The following is a 15,150-nucleotide window of genomic DNA, read 5'->3' as shown; positions in this document are numbered from 1 at the left end:
GTGCCACCCCCACCTCCCCAGGAGACCCTTGGAGTCCAGCAGGCAGGTCTGGCCCAGGCGTCCATCGAATTACAGCTTCTGCCCTGGGGCCCAGTGCACCTGGGTTCTCTGTGAGCCCTTCAAGGATGAGGCCTCCTTCTCCCCTGTCCTGTGAGGGCTCCTGCAGTTAAGCTCCACCAGCCTCCAAAGGCAGAAGCTCTGGGGACTCCTCTTAAAAGCGTTGGACCCCCGGACCAGGGGCCTGATGTGCTCAGCCCTCTCGCTCTTGTGGGGGAACCTCTGCAAAGCAGTTATTCTCCAGCTTGTGGGCTGCACGCCTGGGGGCACGGGGTTTGACTGTGTCGTGAAGCTGCCTCTCCTCGTCTCGCTGTGTTTCCTTCTCTGCATCTTTAGTTGCAGGAGACCTTTGCTGGCAGGTTCCAGTCTTTTCCATCGACGGCTATTCTGCAGAGAGTTGTCATTTGGGTGTGCTCCTGAGAGGAGATGAACTCAGGGTCTCTGCTGCGTCATCTTGGCGGAGCTCCCTATTTCTCCACATCCTTGCCATTACTTGTTACTTTTGTTTGCTTGTTTTATTTTTTATTAGTTTATGTTTTTTGGCCACTTGGCATGCAGGATCTTAGTTCCCCAACCAGGGACCAAACCCATGTCCCCTGCTTTGGAAGGACAGATTCCTAACCACTGAACCACAAGGGAAGTCCCGATTTGTTTAATAATGGCCATCCTAGTGGCTGTGAAGTGGTGTCTTATTGTGGTATTTTTAATTAATTTGTTTTAAATTGGAAGATAATTGCTTTATGCTATTGTGTTGGTTTCCGCCATACACCAGCGTGAATCAGCCACGGGCATACTTATGTCCCCTCCTTCTTGAACCTTCCTCTCACCTCTCACTGTGGTTGTGACGTGCATTTCCCTAATGATCAGTGATGCTGAGCATCTTTTCATGTTCCTATTGGCCATTTGTGTATCTTCTTCAGAGCAATGTCTATTGAGGTTCTTTGCCCAGTTTTGAATTGGGTCGTTTCTGGTTGTTGTTGAAGATGGTCAGAATCTTTAAAAACCAGAGTGGCAAATCAGAACGGAGCTGGCCTAAGGTAGGAGAAGGTTCTGGAAGGCTCTGGCAGTGCCAGGCATTGCTAGTTGGTTGTTTCCCTCTGAGGAGTCCTTGGGGAGAGGGCAGGGCAACAGGCAACATGGACTTCCTGCGAAACCACTGCCTGAGAACTGCCCTGGGTCAGGGGGTCACTAATTCCCAGGGTAACCTGGTTCTGATCCCGGGGAGACTGTCTGGGGGACACAGGTCACATAAACAATGACATTCAGGTCAAGAAGAGTTGTTTTCTTTTTATTGTTTTAAATTTCATTCCTCTCAGCATTTTATTATGAAAATATTTCAATAGAAAAGATGGAAAAATAGTACAACAAATACCCATATGCCTGTACAGTACAGCGGACTTACGTCCGCTACATACAAATGAGTTCCTTTCTGAGAGCGCATTCATTAGTCCAATTTGTAAGTCTAACAAAGTAAGCCTAGGTACCCAGCTAACACAGTCAGTTATATGCTACTGTACTGTAATAGGTTTATGATATTCTTTACACAAATAATACATAAAAAGCAAACATAAAGCATAAAGAAAACATTTTAATCTTACAGTACAGTCCCTTGAAAAGCACAACAGCTGGCATACGGGGGCATGTTCACACCTTTGAAAGTTCCCAGCTTGAAGATTTGTATGTAGGGGATTTACTGTACCTGATTTCAAAAATTGTTACTATTTCACCATATTCTCTTTATTTCTCGCTCTCTCCATCTGGCTGTATCTATAATCTGTACCCCCCACACCTCTTCATACATACAAATCCTTGCCAAACAGTTTGAAATTAAGTAGAAATAATGCATCACCGCTGGGGCACCCTAGCACGTTTGGACAACTAAAGAACAGTCTCCAAGACACAGGTACCATCACACCCGAGAAAACTGAAACGGCTACACAGTATCATCTAGTGCCCAGTCTACGTTCAGTGCCTCCCTCTCCGCACCCTAATCCCGGCCCTGTGGATCCTGTCTTGTTTAAAATGTTGATAATTCGTGCACCATGTTTTAATTTTTGTGCGTCCGTTCTGATTTTTGCCAATGTTTCATGGAAAACATTCCCATCAGTTTCCATGGCTGAGTTTGGGGGCACCTGCCTCCTGGGTAAGTGCCCCGCTCCCCCTTCCCACCCCCCACCACCCCCGGCTCCAGCCTTGGTGAGCCTCTGAGCCAGGATCTGTCTGCCCTACAGATTCCAGGACTCCCCGGAGTGGGTGGCTTACGTGGGCACCACCTACCTCAGCGGCTCAGAAGCCAGCACGGTGCGGGCCCACGTGGCCCGGATCATCACACACCCATCCTACAACTCGGACACAGCTGACTTCGACGTGGCGGTGCTGGAGCTGGGCAGAGCCCTGCCCTTCAGCCGGCATGTGCAGCCCGTGTGCCTGCCGGCCGCCTCGCACGTCTTCCCACCAAGGAAGAAGTGCCTCATCTCAGGCTGGGGCTACCTCAAGGAGGACTTCCGTAAGCACCCACCACCCGCAGCTAGGCCAGCATGGCATGACCAAGCAAACATCCCACGGTCTGGCCTGGTTAGCCGCGAGTTCTGTATTTGCAAATTCACCCACTTGCAAAAATGCATCTGACCCCCCTGGTGGACACTTGTAGGGGCTCTGGTCATCCACAATGCGGAATCTGTTCCCAGTGAGGCGGTGGAGCTTGGTGACACCCTGCCTTCTCGGCTCTGCTCAGACTGGAAACTGGTGTCCTTCTTCTGGTCTATTCACCACCGTGTTATCATTTTTTTTCATTTTCGTGCTTTCTTGGCAAGTTTGACCAAATCGAAACAGGCCCCAAGCATAGAGCTGACGTGCCGACTAGGGTCCTAAGTGCAGGAGGGCTGGGATGTGTCTCACAGGGAAGAAATCCATGTATTCAATGAGCTTTGTTCAGGCGAGGGTTATAGCACGATGGACTGTGAGCTCCCTGTTAGTGAATCAACAACACAGGATAAGTGAGGTGTCTCTAAACAGAAACACACACACTGTCGTGAGGTTACGTGTGGATTGGTTGTGACCAGGGTCTCAGGGGAGCCTGGCCCTGGGAAGGTGATATCAGTGTAGGGGTAACTATGTCAGATCAACTGTGATTGATGGTGAGAGGTGCTAGGAAGGAAACAAGAAAAAGGAATTGGGGTCGGGGACATCTTTAGGAAAGAGCCTGAGATGGTGATGCCTAATATAAGACCAGGCATCCCTATCCCAATCCCATCCAGGGATTGGGTAGCAGGCCATTCAGGGAGAAACCCCTGCCCACACGGAGCCCCCAGTCCAGGCTGGCACTGCCTGATGGAATTGTCGGTGGCAGACACCCACCACGTCTGTGCCATCCACTAAGGGAGTCAGCAGCCCCGTGACCTGGGTTGGCGTGACTGAGATACTGAATTCTCCATTTCATTTCATCGTGATGAGCTTCAGTCTGCACTTAAATAGCCTTACAAGGCCAGTGGCTATTGTGTTGGACAGCACAATTTCAGGGGCAGTAGATAGTAAACAAGAAAACTGACGGGTGGTGACATACCAGGTGGAGTAAAATCAGGCAGGGATGCAGGGGCAGGGGGCTGCAATTTAAAACAGGAGATGAAGAAGGCAGATTCCACAGGGACAAGCCTTGTAGGCAGCCGGAATGGCATGTGCAAAGGGCCTGGGGTAGCCAGGATAGCTGCTCCAGGCTTGGGCATTCAGGTTCAGCTGGGGGTAGGGAAATGCCCTGGAGGGTTTGGGGGAAGGCTACCTAATCTGATTTAATGTTTAGTCAAGATGGGGCTACTGCCAGGCTAAGAAACGTTTCCAGCAGGGAAGTGGGGGCTCAGGGTGGGTAGGTTTGGGGAGGGGAGGGAGGAGCCTAGTCTTGAGATGTCCAGGCTGGGAGGGTAGTCAGTGGGCACTGGTGGGCCTGGCTCCTTTCTGAGCTGGGGCTGCAGCAGGTCCACCGCACGGGGTGGGAGAAACTGAAGCTCAGGCTCCCAGCTCGGGAGTGTGGACTGCTGGGGTCCTGGGGTGCTCCCCCTCATCTCTCCCCATCCCGAGCAGTGGTCAAGCCGGAAATGCTGCAGAAGGCCACTGTGGAGCTGCTGGACCAGGCCCTGTGCGCCAGCCTATACGGCCACTCACTCACCGACAGGATGGTGTGCGCTGGCTACCTGGACGGGAAGGTGGACTCCTGCCAGGTGAGCCCAGCACCTGGGAAAGGGGCCAGGGGCCCCAGGGGGCGCTCCACCAGCCCCTGAGGTCCTCGCAACAGCCCCCCATCCTCCCACCCAAGGCTCCCCTCTCCCAGAAATGGGGGGGTCTTCTGTCTCTGGTCCACCACCAAGACCCTCTGCTGGGTTGGCCACATGGCTGCGGGTTTCCTTTTTAGTTTGTATCTTTGCTGCCCTTTCTAAGGCCTGGTGGGTGGGGAGCGGCTGCTAATGTGCTCTGCTTGGCACGTGAGAACCAGAGACTGGAGAAAACGTCAGGAAATAGCAGGAGAGAGCTTGTGTTTAAGGACATAAGTGTGAACAGTGAGCTGGGTGTGAGGAGGAGGCAAAGGAAAGCAAGACAGGATGCTGTGGCTGCCCATGAGATGACTGGAGGTTCCTAAGCCACTGGTGACATTATCCAAGATCTATGGGGCTAAGGAGAGGAGGGGATATTGTTTATCTGGGCTGAGTTTTTAACTGCCAGTGGTGGAACTGAAAGAGGCCTTAGAGATCCAGAGTCCAAGTGTCCTGTTGTATTTTTCGAGGCGGAGACTGAGGTTCTGAGATGTGAGTTTTCAGCCACGAGTGCTCCGTGGGCTTGTGAGGAAACACATCCCGCAACCAGAGCTCCCCCTATGACCCGTAGCTCTGGATCTGGGGCCAGATGTGGCCAGGGAGCCCCAACCCCTCCTGAGGGTGTGCCTCTGTCTCCCAGGGTGACTCAGGGGGCCCCCTAGTCTGCGAGGAGTCCTCTGGCAGGTTCTTCCTGGCTGGCATCGTGAGCTGGGGAATCGGCTGTGCGGAAGCCCAGCGTCCGGGGGTCTATGCCCGAGTGACCAGTCTGCGGGACTGGATCCTGGAGACCATCGCTACTGCAAGCAAGCCTCCAGCCCCCACGGTGGCTCTCGCCTCCACCACTCTCAGCACTGCCTGGCCCACCAGCCCCAAGAGCCTGGTGACTGACACCCTCATCAAACCCACACTGGCCCCTAGCACTGTGCCTCTCGACTTGGCCACCGCTTCTAAGCCACAAGGTATTTTCTGGGGAGACAGCAGCAGTGTGTGTCTTCTCTGCACAGGGTCGGATGGATTTGGTACTGGCTTTCTGAAGCACTCTGGGGAAGAGATGGGTGATTGATTAGTGATGTCTGTCAAGTGCATGGGCAAAGGCATGTGGTCAACCTTCACATTTCCCTGGTAGCTCAGCAGTAAAGAATCCGCCTGCAATGCAGGAGACCTGGGTTCAATCCCTGGGTTGGGAAGATCCCCTGGAGAAGGAAATGGCAACTCACTCCAGTATTCTTGCCTGGAGAATCCCATGGACGGAGGAGCCTAGTGGGCTACGGTCCATGGGGTTGCAGAGTCAGATGCCACTGAGCATCCGCAAAACTCAGGCCATCCAGGAGGGTGTACTCAGAATATCCTGAAGGTTCAGCAGGGGACCAGGGACCAATGTGGGGGGCGGGCAGGGTCAGAGAGAAGCTGAGTTGAGGCTATCACAGACATGGCACCCACGGGCAGCATATGCACTCTCCACTGGTCTTGACCATGTGGTTTCCGAGGACCCACGTCCAGGATCCACTGGCCCGTCTGATGCTGACCCCTCTTTATGGTCCCACAGACCTGCGAGGCTGGGAACCAATCCAAACTCTGCCTCATTTAAATGCCGCCTGCATCTGCCCTGCCCCCAGCCCCGTATAACCAGCTCTGTCAGTTGAGCCCCCTGGGTTGTGCTGTAGGGGCTGCAGGTGTGTGTCTGCTGCGCTGAGGCTGGTGGGGCCGGGGCCTTTACAACCTTGCCTTCTTTCTCACCACATCCCCTACTGGACGAGCACTTAGGGCGCCTTAAGTCTCGGTTTCCTCATCTGTGTGATGCGCCACTTCCCAGCCAGAGACCCGGGCCCCCCCTGGAAACAGGGTGGTCCCAACGCCAGCAGGCTGAGGTGCCTGGACCCTCCTGTCTTGTCCCTGCAGAGTGTGGGGCCAGGCCGGCGCTGGAGAAGCCCACCCGGATCGTGGGGGGGCTTGGGGCCTCCTTGGGGGAGGTGCCCTGGCAGGTCAGCCTGAAGGAGGGCTCGCGGCACTTCTGCGGAGCCACCGTGGTGGGGGACCGCTGGCTGCTGTCTGCCGCCCACTGCTTCAACCAGTAAGGCCCCCTTGACTCCCCCGATATTACCAGGCAGGTCCCCCACCATCAAATCCCCATGTGCTCAGAGACCACTCAGGACCGAGGGCTGGCGGGGGGAGGGGCCTCCCCTCCCCACCAGGCTCACATCTAGATGCAGATGGGATGAGGTGGTTGGGGGGAGCATGAAGAAGTAGGGGGCTCTGGGGAGTGGCTTCCGGGAGGAGCCTGGTCTGTAGGGGACACAGGGGCCAAGTAGTTGGGGGGACAGGCCCCTCCCCTTTGCTCAAAGGCGGCAGCATTGACCTCTGATGGTCACAAAGCTGTGCAGCCCTCTCACACCTTCTTGTCCCAGAAGGAAATGAGGCCTGGGGTCAAGGGGCTCCCTGCCTCACCCTCCCTGGGGCCTGGGTCCCCCAGCTCTGCCTGGTGCCCTGGGGGCTGCAGAGGTGGGGGCGGGGAGTCTGAGCGGCCCCTTCCTGGCAGCACGAAGGTGGAGCTGGTGCGGGCCCAGCTGGGCACCGCGTCCCTGTCGGGCGTTGGTGGGAGCCCCGTGAAGGTGGGGCTCAGGCGGGTGGTGCTGCACCCCCAGTACAACCCCAGCATCCTGGACTTCGACGTGGCCGTGCTGGAGCTGGCCAGGCCTTTGGTCTTCAACAAGTATGTGCAGCCCGTCTGCCTGCCGCTGGCCATCCAGAAGTTCCCTGTGGGCCGCAAGTGTCTGATCTCCGGGTGGGGCAACACCCAAGAGGGCAACGGTGAGCTCCCCATGCCCCCTGGCCTGGGGCTCTGATCCCCCTGCTTGCAGACCACTCACCTTTCCACTACCTCAGGGTTTCAAACTCCAGCCTAAGGCAGCTGCTTTTTATTTTATAAAGTTTTATTGGCACACAGCCACACCCACTCACTCATAGATGGCCCCCTGGGGCAGCAAAAGCAGAGCTGAGTGGTCTCCATGAAGACTGGCCCATAAAGTGGAATGTATCTACTGTGTGGCTCTTTATGGAAAAAAGTTGGGGGACCCTTGTTATACCATGCATAGGCCCCCACCAAGAGTTAATGCCTCCTTTGAAATCTGAGTAGCCCCCTTGCAGGGCACCCAAGGTGCTAGGGAGCCCGCTTGTGGGCCATGGTGAGGTCCTTGGGCTCTGAGGTCTGCCTCTGTCTCAGTCTGTGACTCTACACACATCCCTGCAAGGACACGAGCCTCTGTGCCTCCCTCTGGGTGGGGGTGCTTGTGGTCAGAGCGAAGCCCTCGCTTAACAGTGAGCCCTCTGTAAGTGGCCCTGGGTGGATGCTCCTTGTCTTGGCAGCCACCAAGCCTGACCTTCTTCAGCGGGCATCTGTGGGCATCATAGACCACAAGGCGTGTAGCGCCCTCTACAACTTCTCGCTCACAGACAGGATGATCTGCGCCGGCTTCCTGGAGGGCAAGGTGGACTCCTGCCAGGTGAGTTCAGGAGGGACCTGGCTGAGAGGGACCGTGACAAGTCCTGATTTAAAAGGCTGCCTAGCACGTGTTAACTGAGAATACATGGGTATGTAAATGACCACCCTGTCACACATGACATGGGGGTGACTCATTTTTAAGGGGAAACCAATTGGATCCAGAACATAAAAAGCTAGCTAGACCACGCAATCAGGGCCAGAGACACTTACAGGGAAAAGAAGTCCAGGGAACGCCCTGGCTTGGGGCTCAATCCCTGGTTAGGGGACTGAGATTCCAGAAACCATGCTATGTGGCAAAATAAATACAAAAAAATATAAAGAAAGAGAAAAAAAAATTCACAGACCAGTGTTACTTAGAAGCATAGACAAAAAAAAAGCCTAACAAAAAGCAAATTCAATCCACTAGGGTATTATAAGGGAAAACATCACAACCAAGGTGAGTTGATCTCAAAAATCTTGGCTCCACACAGGAGACTCCGTTAATGTTATTCAATGCATTTGTACTTTGAAGAAAGAGAAATAGGATCATCTTCAAAATCAGAAGAAAAGCATCTGAAATATAACAGAATCCTACAGCAAACATGATGTTTTAAAATCATCTTACTGGAGTGTAGTTGATTTACAGTGTGTTGGTTTCTGATATACAACAAAGTGACTCAGTTATATACGCATATACTTTTCATATTCTTTTCCATCATAATTTAAAAATACTGAATATAGTTCCCCATGCTACACAGTAAATCCTTAATCTGTTTTCTATTTAGTAGTGTGTATCTGTTAATCCCAAACTCCTAGTTTATCCCTCCCTGCCCCTTTCCCCTCTGGCAACCACAAGTATGTTCTCTGTGAGTCTGTTTTTGTAAGCTTACCTGTGTCATATTTTAGAGTCCACATATAAGTGATACGTGACATTCGTCTTTCTGACTCATCTCACTTAGTATGATCATCTCTGCATCCATGCATGTTGCTGCAAGTGGCATGACTTCGTTCTTTTTTATGGCCAAGTAATAGTCGATTATATATACGTACCACATCTTCTTTATCCAGTCCTGCCAGTGGACATTTAGGTTGCTTGCCTGTCTTGGCTATTGTGGACCGTGCTGCTGTGAACTTTGGGTGCATGTATCCTTTTCCAATTAGATTTTTCGTCTTTCCTGTATATATTGTCCAGGAATGGGACTGCAACGTCGTATGGCGACTCTCATTTTTTAAGGACCCTCCTACTGTTCACAGTGGCTGCATTAATTTACACTCTCAGCAGCAGTGTAAGAGGGTTTCCTTTTCTCCACATCCTTTCCAGCATGTTATTATCTGTAGATTTTTAAAAAAATATGATGGCCATCCTGACTAGTGTGAGGTGATACTTTTTTTTTTTTTTACTTTTTCCATTGTAGTTTTGATTTCCATTTCTCTAGTAATTAGTGATGTTGAACATCTTTTCATGTTCTTATTGGCCATTTGTCTTCTTTGGGCAAATGTCTATTTAGGTGTTCTGCCCATTTTTTGATGGGGTTATTTTGTAGTACTGAGTTTGTGTATTTTGGAGATTAAGCCCTTGGCAGTTGCATCGCTGGCAAATATTCTCTCCCATTCTGTAGGTTGTTTTTCATTTTATGCTTTGCTGTGCAAAAGCTTGTTAAGTGTGATTAGATCCCATTTGTTTAATTTTGCTTTTATTTCTCTTGCCTTGGGAGATTGACCTGAGAAAACATTGGAAAGGTTTACATTTTGCCTATGTTAACTCTTTGAGGAGTTTTATGGTGTCATGTCTTACACTTAAGTCTTTAAGCCATTTTCAATTTATTTTCATGTAGGGAGTGAGGAGTGAAATTCTAACTTCATTGATTTACATGTGGTTGTCCAGCTTTCCCAGCACCACTTGCCTCTTTTTCCCACTTTATATTATTCCTTAGGAGGGCTGTTTTTCCTTCAGGGTTTTCTGATGTTTTGTTGCCAAGGCAAAAGTAAGAGCCATCTCAGCCCAGAGGGGTGACCTGCTCCAGGTCACACAAGGTCCCGCAGCCCTGTGTGGGTGTGAGGCTGGCTCCACTGAGGAGCCGCTCCCACTCGTGGGCATGTGGGAGGGCCTGGCAGCACCTCCACAGTGAGGATGCTGGGTGCTCAGCCAGCCCTTTGTCCTTCCTTTCCAGGGTGACTCTGGGGGACCCCTGGCCTGTGAGGAGACACCTGGTGTGTTTTATCTGGCTGGGATCGTGAGCTGGGGCATCGGCTGTGCACAGGTCAAGAAGCCGGGTGTGTATACCCGCATCACCAGGCTCAAGGGCTGGATCCTGGCCACCATGTCCTCCCACTCGCTCCCCACAGCCCCGCTGCCCACCACAAGGATGCCCACCAGCAGTCACACCAGGACGACAGCAGGCCTCACAGTCCCGGGAGTCACGGCCAGCACACCCACTCCCCGGGCCACCATCAGGGTGACCAGTCAACCTGCCAACAGGACCACCGCTGCTGCGACCTCCACTCCTAGGGGCCAGACACCACTGCCCCCAACTCTGAAGACCACGGTGGGCGCCCAGCTACCAGGTACCTGGGGAGATGGAGCGGCACGTGTGGGTGGCGGGTTATTGTGTCTGTCATGGGGCTGCATCATTGTGGCCCAGTTGGGGGCCTAAAATGCTTGTCATCTCCCCATGCTGGAAGCTGGAGTCGGAGATGGCAGTGTGGGCAGGTGGCTGCCTTCTCCCCCGTCCTCAGGTGGTCTCCCCTCTGTAGGTGTCTGTGTCCTAATCCCCTATTATAAGGACCCCATTGGTACCAGATTAGGACCCACCCTATTATTAATAACCTCATTTTAATTTAATCATCTCCAAAGAGTCTTATCCTGGGGGTCAGGGCTTCCACTTCGGAATTTTGGAGGGGAGAGAAGTCAGCCCATCGTGGACCCTGATTCTGCAGGTGCACGTGTTAGCAGCCAGTCCCACAGGCTCCCGGTAGGGTCTAAGTGGGGACAACTTGGCAGTAAGTGGCTGAAGATGTCATGACAGAGAACGTGGCCCTGAGCTTGGGTCTGGGACACTATTAAATATTAATCAGAAACATATGAAACTGCTGTGTTTGTGGGTCAAAAATAAAAGCCCCATCAACCATAGGCAATTTTCTATGGCTGAACCAGATGCCAGTGGCAGTGTCCCAGGCTTCGTGGGAGAATGGGGCCTGTCCCCACCTCTGCCACCCCCCACATTCACAGAGCCCAGGCAGCCTGAGTCCCCAGACACAGACCTGCACCCACAAAGTCAGGTTTATGGACTCACTACAAGGCAGACCACACCCCAAAGAACCATGGGGAGACTCTCCAGAGGAGAGGCCAGCGCTGTGGGGTGTGGGGACAGAGTGGGTGCTGGGCATGCTGGAGTGAGCCCAGAGCCAAGCAGACCACGTGTGTGTGTATGTGGTGGGGGTATCTGCACCCCGTGCCTCCTGGCCCCCACTCAGGGACCACAAGCTTAAGACACAGGTGGGATGTCGAGCCCAGAGCCCCTGCGAATCAGGTCAGAGTCTCTGTGACTGCTCTGGATCCAAGGGGACCTCTGCTGGCTGCGACTCCCAAAGGCTGCTCAGAGGAGGGTGTTGACACTGCAGAGCCGCAGGGTGCCCTCAGAAAAACTCTGTGTCCTGTTAACTCTGCGGCTGGGTCTGGTCTCCAGCCCGGTGATGCTTATGAAATTTTCCAATAGCTACAATTCTTACCATGGGGCCGGGAGGTGGAGGGAGCCCTGAAATGGCACATTTTGTTCCACGTGGGGGTAGTGTTTCCAGGAGAGGGGTGCAGCTTTGGCCGAATTCTCCAGGCCTCCTGGTTCCAGGCAAGCTGCAGATGGGGTCAAGTGGACCAAGGTGGTGGCCCCCCTCTGTCGCCACCTCCAGGTGTGGGCATTGAGCCCTTCTGCTCCCTGCAGCCTCTCTATCTGCTGAGGGGGCAGGGGAAACAGCTGGGTGGTGGGGACAGGATCAGATGTGTAACCTGAGCGTCCCTTCAGCTGGTGATGGGGGCCCTGCAGCACCCCTTGCAACCACCCATTTCTTCCTACTCTCTTGTTCTGAGGGTGCACCTTGTGCTGGGGTGGGGGTGGGGTCCACAGGATGGGGGACACCCTGGGAAGGACACCAGGTCACTGGGACTCGGGTGACCAGCCCATTGCCGGCATCCAGGAAGCCAGGCAGGGCCTCCTGGGAAGCCGGTGGGTGTGCGAGGGCTTGGAAGCAGCAGGGAACTGGACTCCTGGGGAATGAAGGCTGCCTGGGAGGAGTCGGGATGGGAGGGGATCCTGGCACGGAGCCCCAGCTGGGGAGGTGCGGCGCCAAGGCTAAGGGTACAGGAAACAAATGCATTTCAAACATCTGAGACCAGAAGAGGCGCTGGTAGGACCAGGCGCAGTGTCCCGTGGGTGGGGCGTTTTCCTGAGGTGGGTCTCCCACCGCACTCCTCCTCCCTAGCACAGCCAGGCAGGGCTCCATGGTGGGACGGGACAGTTGGCATGGAGGAGGCGCGGGCCCCCCGAGCAGCAATCACCTGCCTCTCCCGCAGACTGCGGCCTGGCGCCGGCGGCGGCGCTGACCCGGATCGTGGGCGGCAGCGCTGCGGGCCGCGGGGAGTGGCCGTGGCAGGTGAGCCTGTGGCTGCGGCGGCGGGAGCACCGCTGCGGGGCTGTGCTGGTGGCGGAGAGGTGGCTGCTGTCGGCGGCGCACTGCTTCGACGTGTGAGTCCTGAACGTCCCGGCCCACGTTGGTAGTTCACCAATCGCAGCCCCTGAAAATTCGGAGCCTGGCACCTCCGCCTTCGGCCGGAACGCCCTTTCCTCACACCCACAGCCCCAGGCCCCTCCTTCGCTCAAACCTTCCTGCCTACCCACCACCCCAAACTTGGCTGCAAGGGGTGAGTCCAGCCCCCACCAAATGCGGAGGTGCGGGGGGCCTCCGGCCAGATCTCTGGGGGCAGTGAGACCCTTTCATCCCCAGCCCAACTGGCTTGGACCGGCACCACCCTAAAGGCCCTCCAAGGTGAGAGGAGGGTCCGCGTCCTGGCAGGGTGCCCAGGAGGAGGGCCCGGCCAGGGTTCCTGCCTTCCATGGAAACACCCATCTCAGGATGCGCCTCACAGTGCCGAGGTCGGAGCGGTCGGGAGGCGGGACAGCGGGTCCTCCAGCCACCAGAGCCCCAACATTGGGTGGAAATGGACACAGCGTGTAGTGTCAGCTCAGTGCCTGGCGGCCCCTCTCATCCTCCCCCCACCCCCCACCCCCCGCCCCATTCTAGGGAAAAGGAATACTCAGCTGAGGTCAGGTGCCGGCCACGGTTGCAGGGGCGCCCCCAGCAGGGCAGGGGCGTGGGGACCCAGGCGGACGCCTAGCCTTCACATCCCACAGCTACGGGGACCCCAAGCAGTGGGCAGCCTTCCTGGGCACGCCGTTCCTGAGTGGCGCTGACGGGCAGCTGGAGCGTGTGGCGCGCATCCACAAGCACCCCTTCTACAACCTCTACACCCTCGACTACGACGTGGCACTGCTCGAGCTAGTGGGGCCAGTACGCCGCAGCCGCCTGGTGCGGCCCATCTGCCTGCCTGAGCCCGCCCCGCGGCCCCCCGACGGTGCGCGCTGCGTCATCACAGGCTGGGGCTCCGTGCGCGAGGGAGGTAGGATCCCGCCCAGACCCCCACTGGGGATCCCTGTGGTAGCGAGCGGGCACACAGCCTTACTGAGTCCCGTCCTGCCGCTCGCCTGCAGGCTCGATGGCCAGGCAGCTGCAGAAGGCGGCCGTGCGCCTCCTCAGCGAGCAGACCTGCCGCCGCTTCTACCCGGTACAGATCAGCAGCCGCATGCTGTGCGCCGGGTTCCCGCAGGGAGGCGTGGACAGCTGCTCGGTGAGCGACTGTGCAACTGAACCGGGGCTCCCTGGGGCCACACCCTCAGGACGCAAAGCCCCTCAGCTGCTCCCCCCCTCCAGTGCACTTCCTCAAACAGAGCACCTTTCGGCTCTCCTGGAGTTTCCACTGAACCCCGCCTTGGTGGACACCTCTAGAGAACCAGGTTCCACCCCCACCACATCCTCCCCCAGCCAGGTAGAGGGGTCAGGAGCAGCAGGGCAGAGGCCGTGTCTTCTCCAGGCCCACCAGGCAGGTGTCCACCAATGTGCCAGCCGGATGAAAGCTCACCTGAGCATTGAACCCATTTCTCAGATGCAGTGAGGCTCTCCCAGGGGCGAACACTACTACTTACCTGGGGTCACGGAGGTCAGGCCAGCCCACCCTCGGCTGCTGGAGGGGAAGTACTGCCCGCTCTGAGTACCTTTCCTGTCTCCCCTCCTCAGGGTGACGCGGGGGGACCCCTGGCCTGCAGGGAGCCCTCCGGCCGCTGGGTGCTAACTGGGGTCACCAGCTGGGGTTACGGCTGTGGGCGGCCCCAGTTCCCGGGCGTGTATACCCGGGTGGCTGCTGTCAGAGGCTGGATCGGGCAGAACATCCAGGAGTGACCACCACGTGGCTGCCCAGACGTGGACCAGAGACGAGGAGGTGGCGGGGGTGGGGTGGGGGTGGGCTGTGGGTAACAGGGGGGTGCAGTTGAATTGCATATTTTGTTCCAATAAAAACAGCCCCTCGTCTGTAGCCTGCTGGCTCGGCACCTCCGTGTCACAGCAATGACCAACTGTCCACCCCTCACACAGGGCTAGAGGGGGAGGGAGGGGGGGACTTCCAGGGAGAGACCCACCCTCAGCCCCTAGGCAGCCTTGTCTGCAGGCTCCCCTTTCCATGAACAGCACTCCCTGTCACCTGGGAACCCAGGTCACTCGGGAAAGAAGGGGAGGGGTGCTGACGCCAGTCCCCACAGAGACCCCAGCAGGGAAGACACGCAGGGTCCCCCCACATACCCTCCCTCCCTCCGCGATCTGTCTCCAGAAGTCAGAGTATAGAAGGAGCCTGGCCACAGCCACAGGTCCAAACCCCGATTCTGTGCTCAGGCGTGTGGCTGCCTGACCTGGGCGCAGTGGCAGAGCTGCCCTGGGTCTTTGCTCTCACCCTCCAGCCCCCACCCTGAGCAAGGTCCCTGCTCCCAACTCTGATTCCCCCACCTTCAGCAGGAGTGAACACAATGTGTAAGTTAAAGGGTCCCGAGATAAACAAAGCTACACACACACAGATGGTAACAAATGGCCCCTCCACCAGACCGAGTCTCACTGGATGTCCACTTTACATCAGCATATTAGATGACACGCCCACCAGCAGCCAGGACCAGATATTAGGGCAGCCAGGGTGGCCCCCTCAGAAAAGCCCTGCCTGTC

General features: G+C 55.8%; 1 protein-coding gene across 2 annotated transcripts in view; it reads left to right on the top strand.

The window, feature by feature from the left end:
• The window catches only part of TMPRSS9 (transmembrane serine protease 9), a 58,282-nt gene extending 43,898 nt beyond the window's left edge, over positions 1–14,384 (top strand). Inside the window, exons 9-19 of one of the 2 annotated variants that reach the window (XM_042250218.2) lie at positions 2,289–2,563; positions 4,132–4,268; positions 4,999–5,317; positions 6,258–6,429; positions 6,895–7,166; positions 7,722–7,858; positions 10,008–10,401; positions 12,404–12,575; positions 13,242–13,507; positions 13,599–13,735; positions 14,182–14,384. In XM_042250218.2, coding sequence (XP_042106152.1) covers positions 2,289–2,563; positions 4,132–4,268; positions 4,999–5,317; positions 6,258–6,429; positions 6,895–7,166; positions 7,722–7,858; positions 10,008–10,401; positions 12,404–12,575; positions 13,242–13,507; positions 13,599–13,735; positions 14,182–14,343 — 2,443 coding nt within the window. In that variant the 3' untranslated portion in view covers positions 14,344–14,384. The other variant, XM_060416337.1, reaches the window with a different exon arrangement.
• Positions 14,385–15,150: the final 766 nt, after the last annotated feature.

Source organism: Ovis aries, chromosome 5 (assembly GCF_016772045.2).
Source record: "Ovis aries strain OAR_USU_Benz2616 breed Rambouillet chromosome 5, ARS-UI_Ramb_v3.0, whole genome shotgun sequence".
Classification (NCBI taxonomy): domain Eukaryota; kingdom Metazoa; phylum Chordata; class Mammalia; order Artiodactyla; family Bovidae; genus Ovis; species Ovis aries.
Note: the sequence above shows the minus strand (reverse complement) of the source record. Positions and strands in the feature narration are given on the sequence as shown.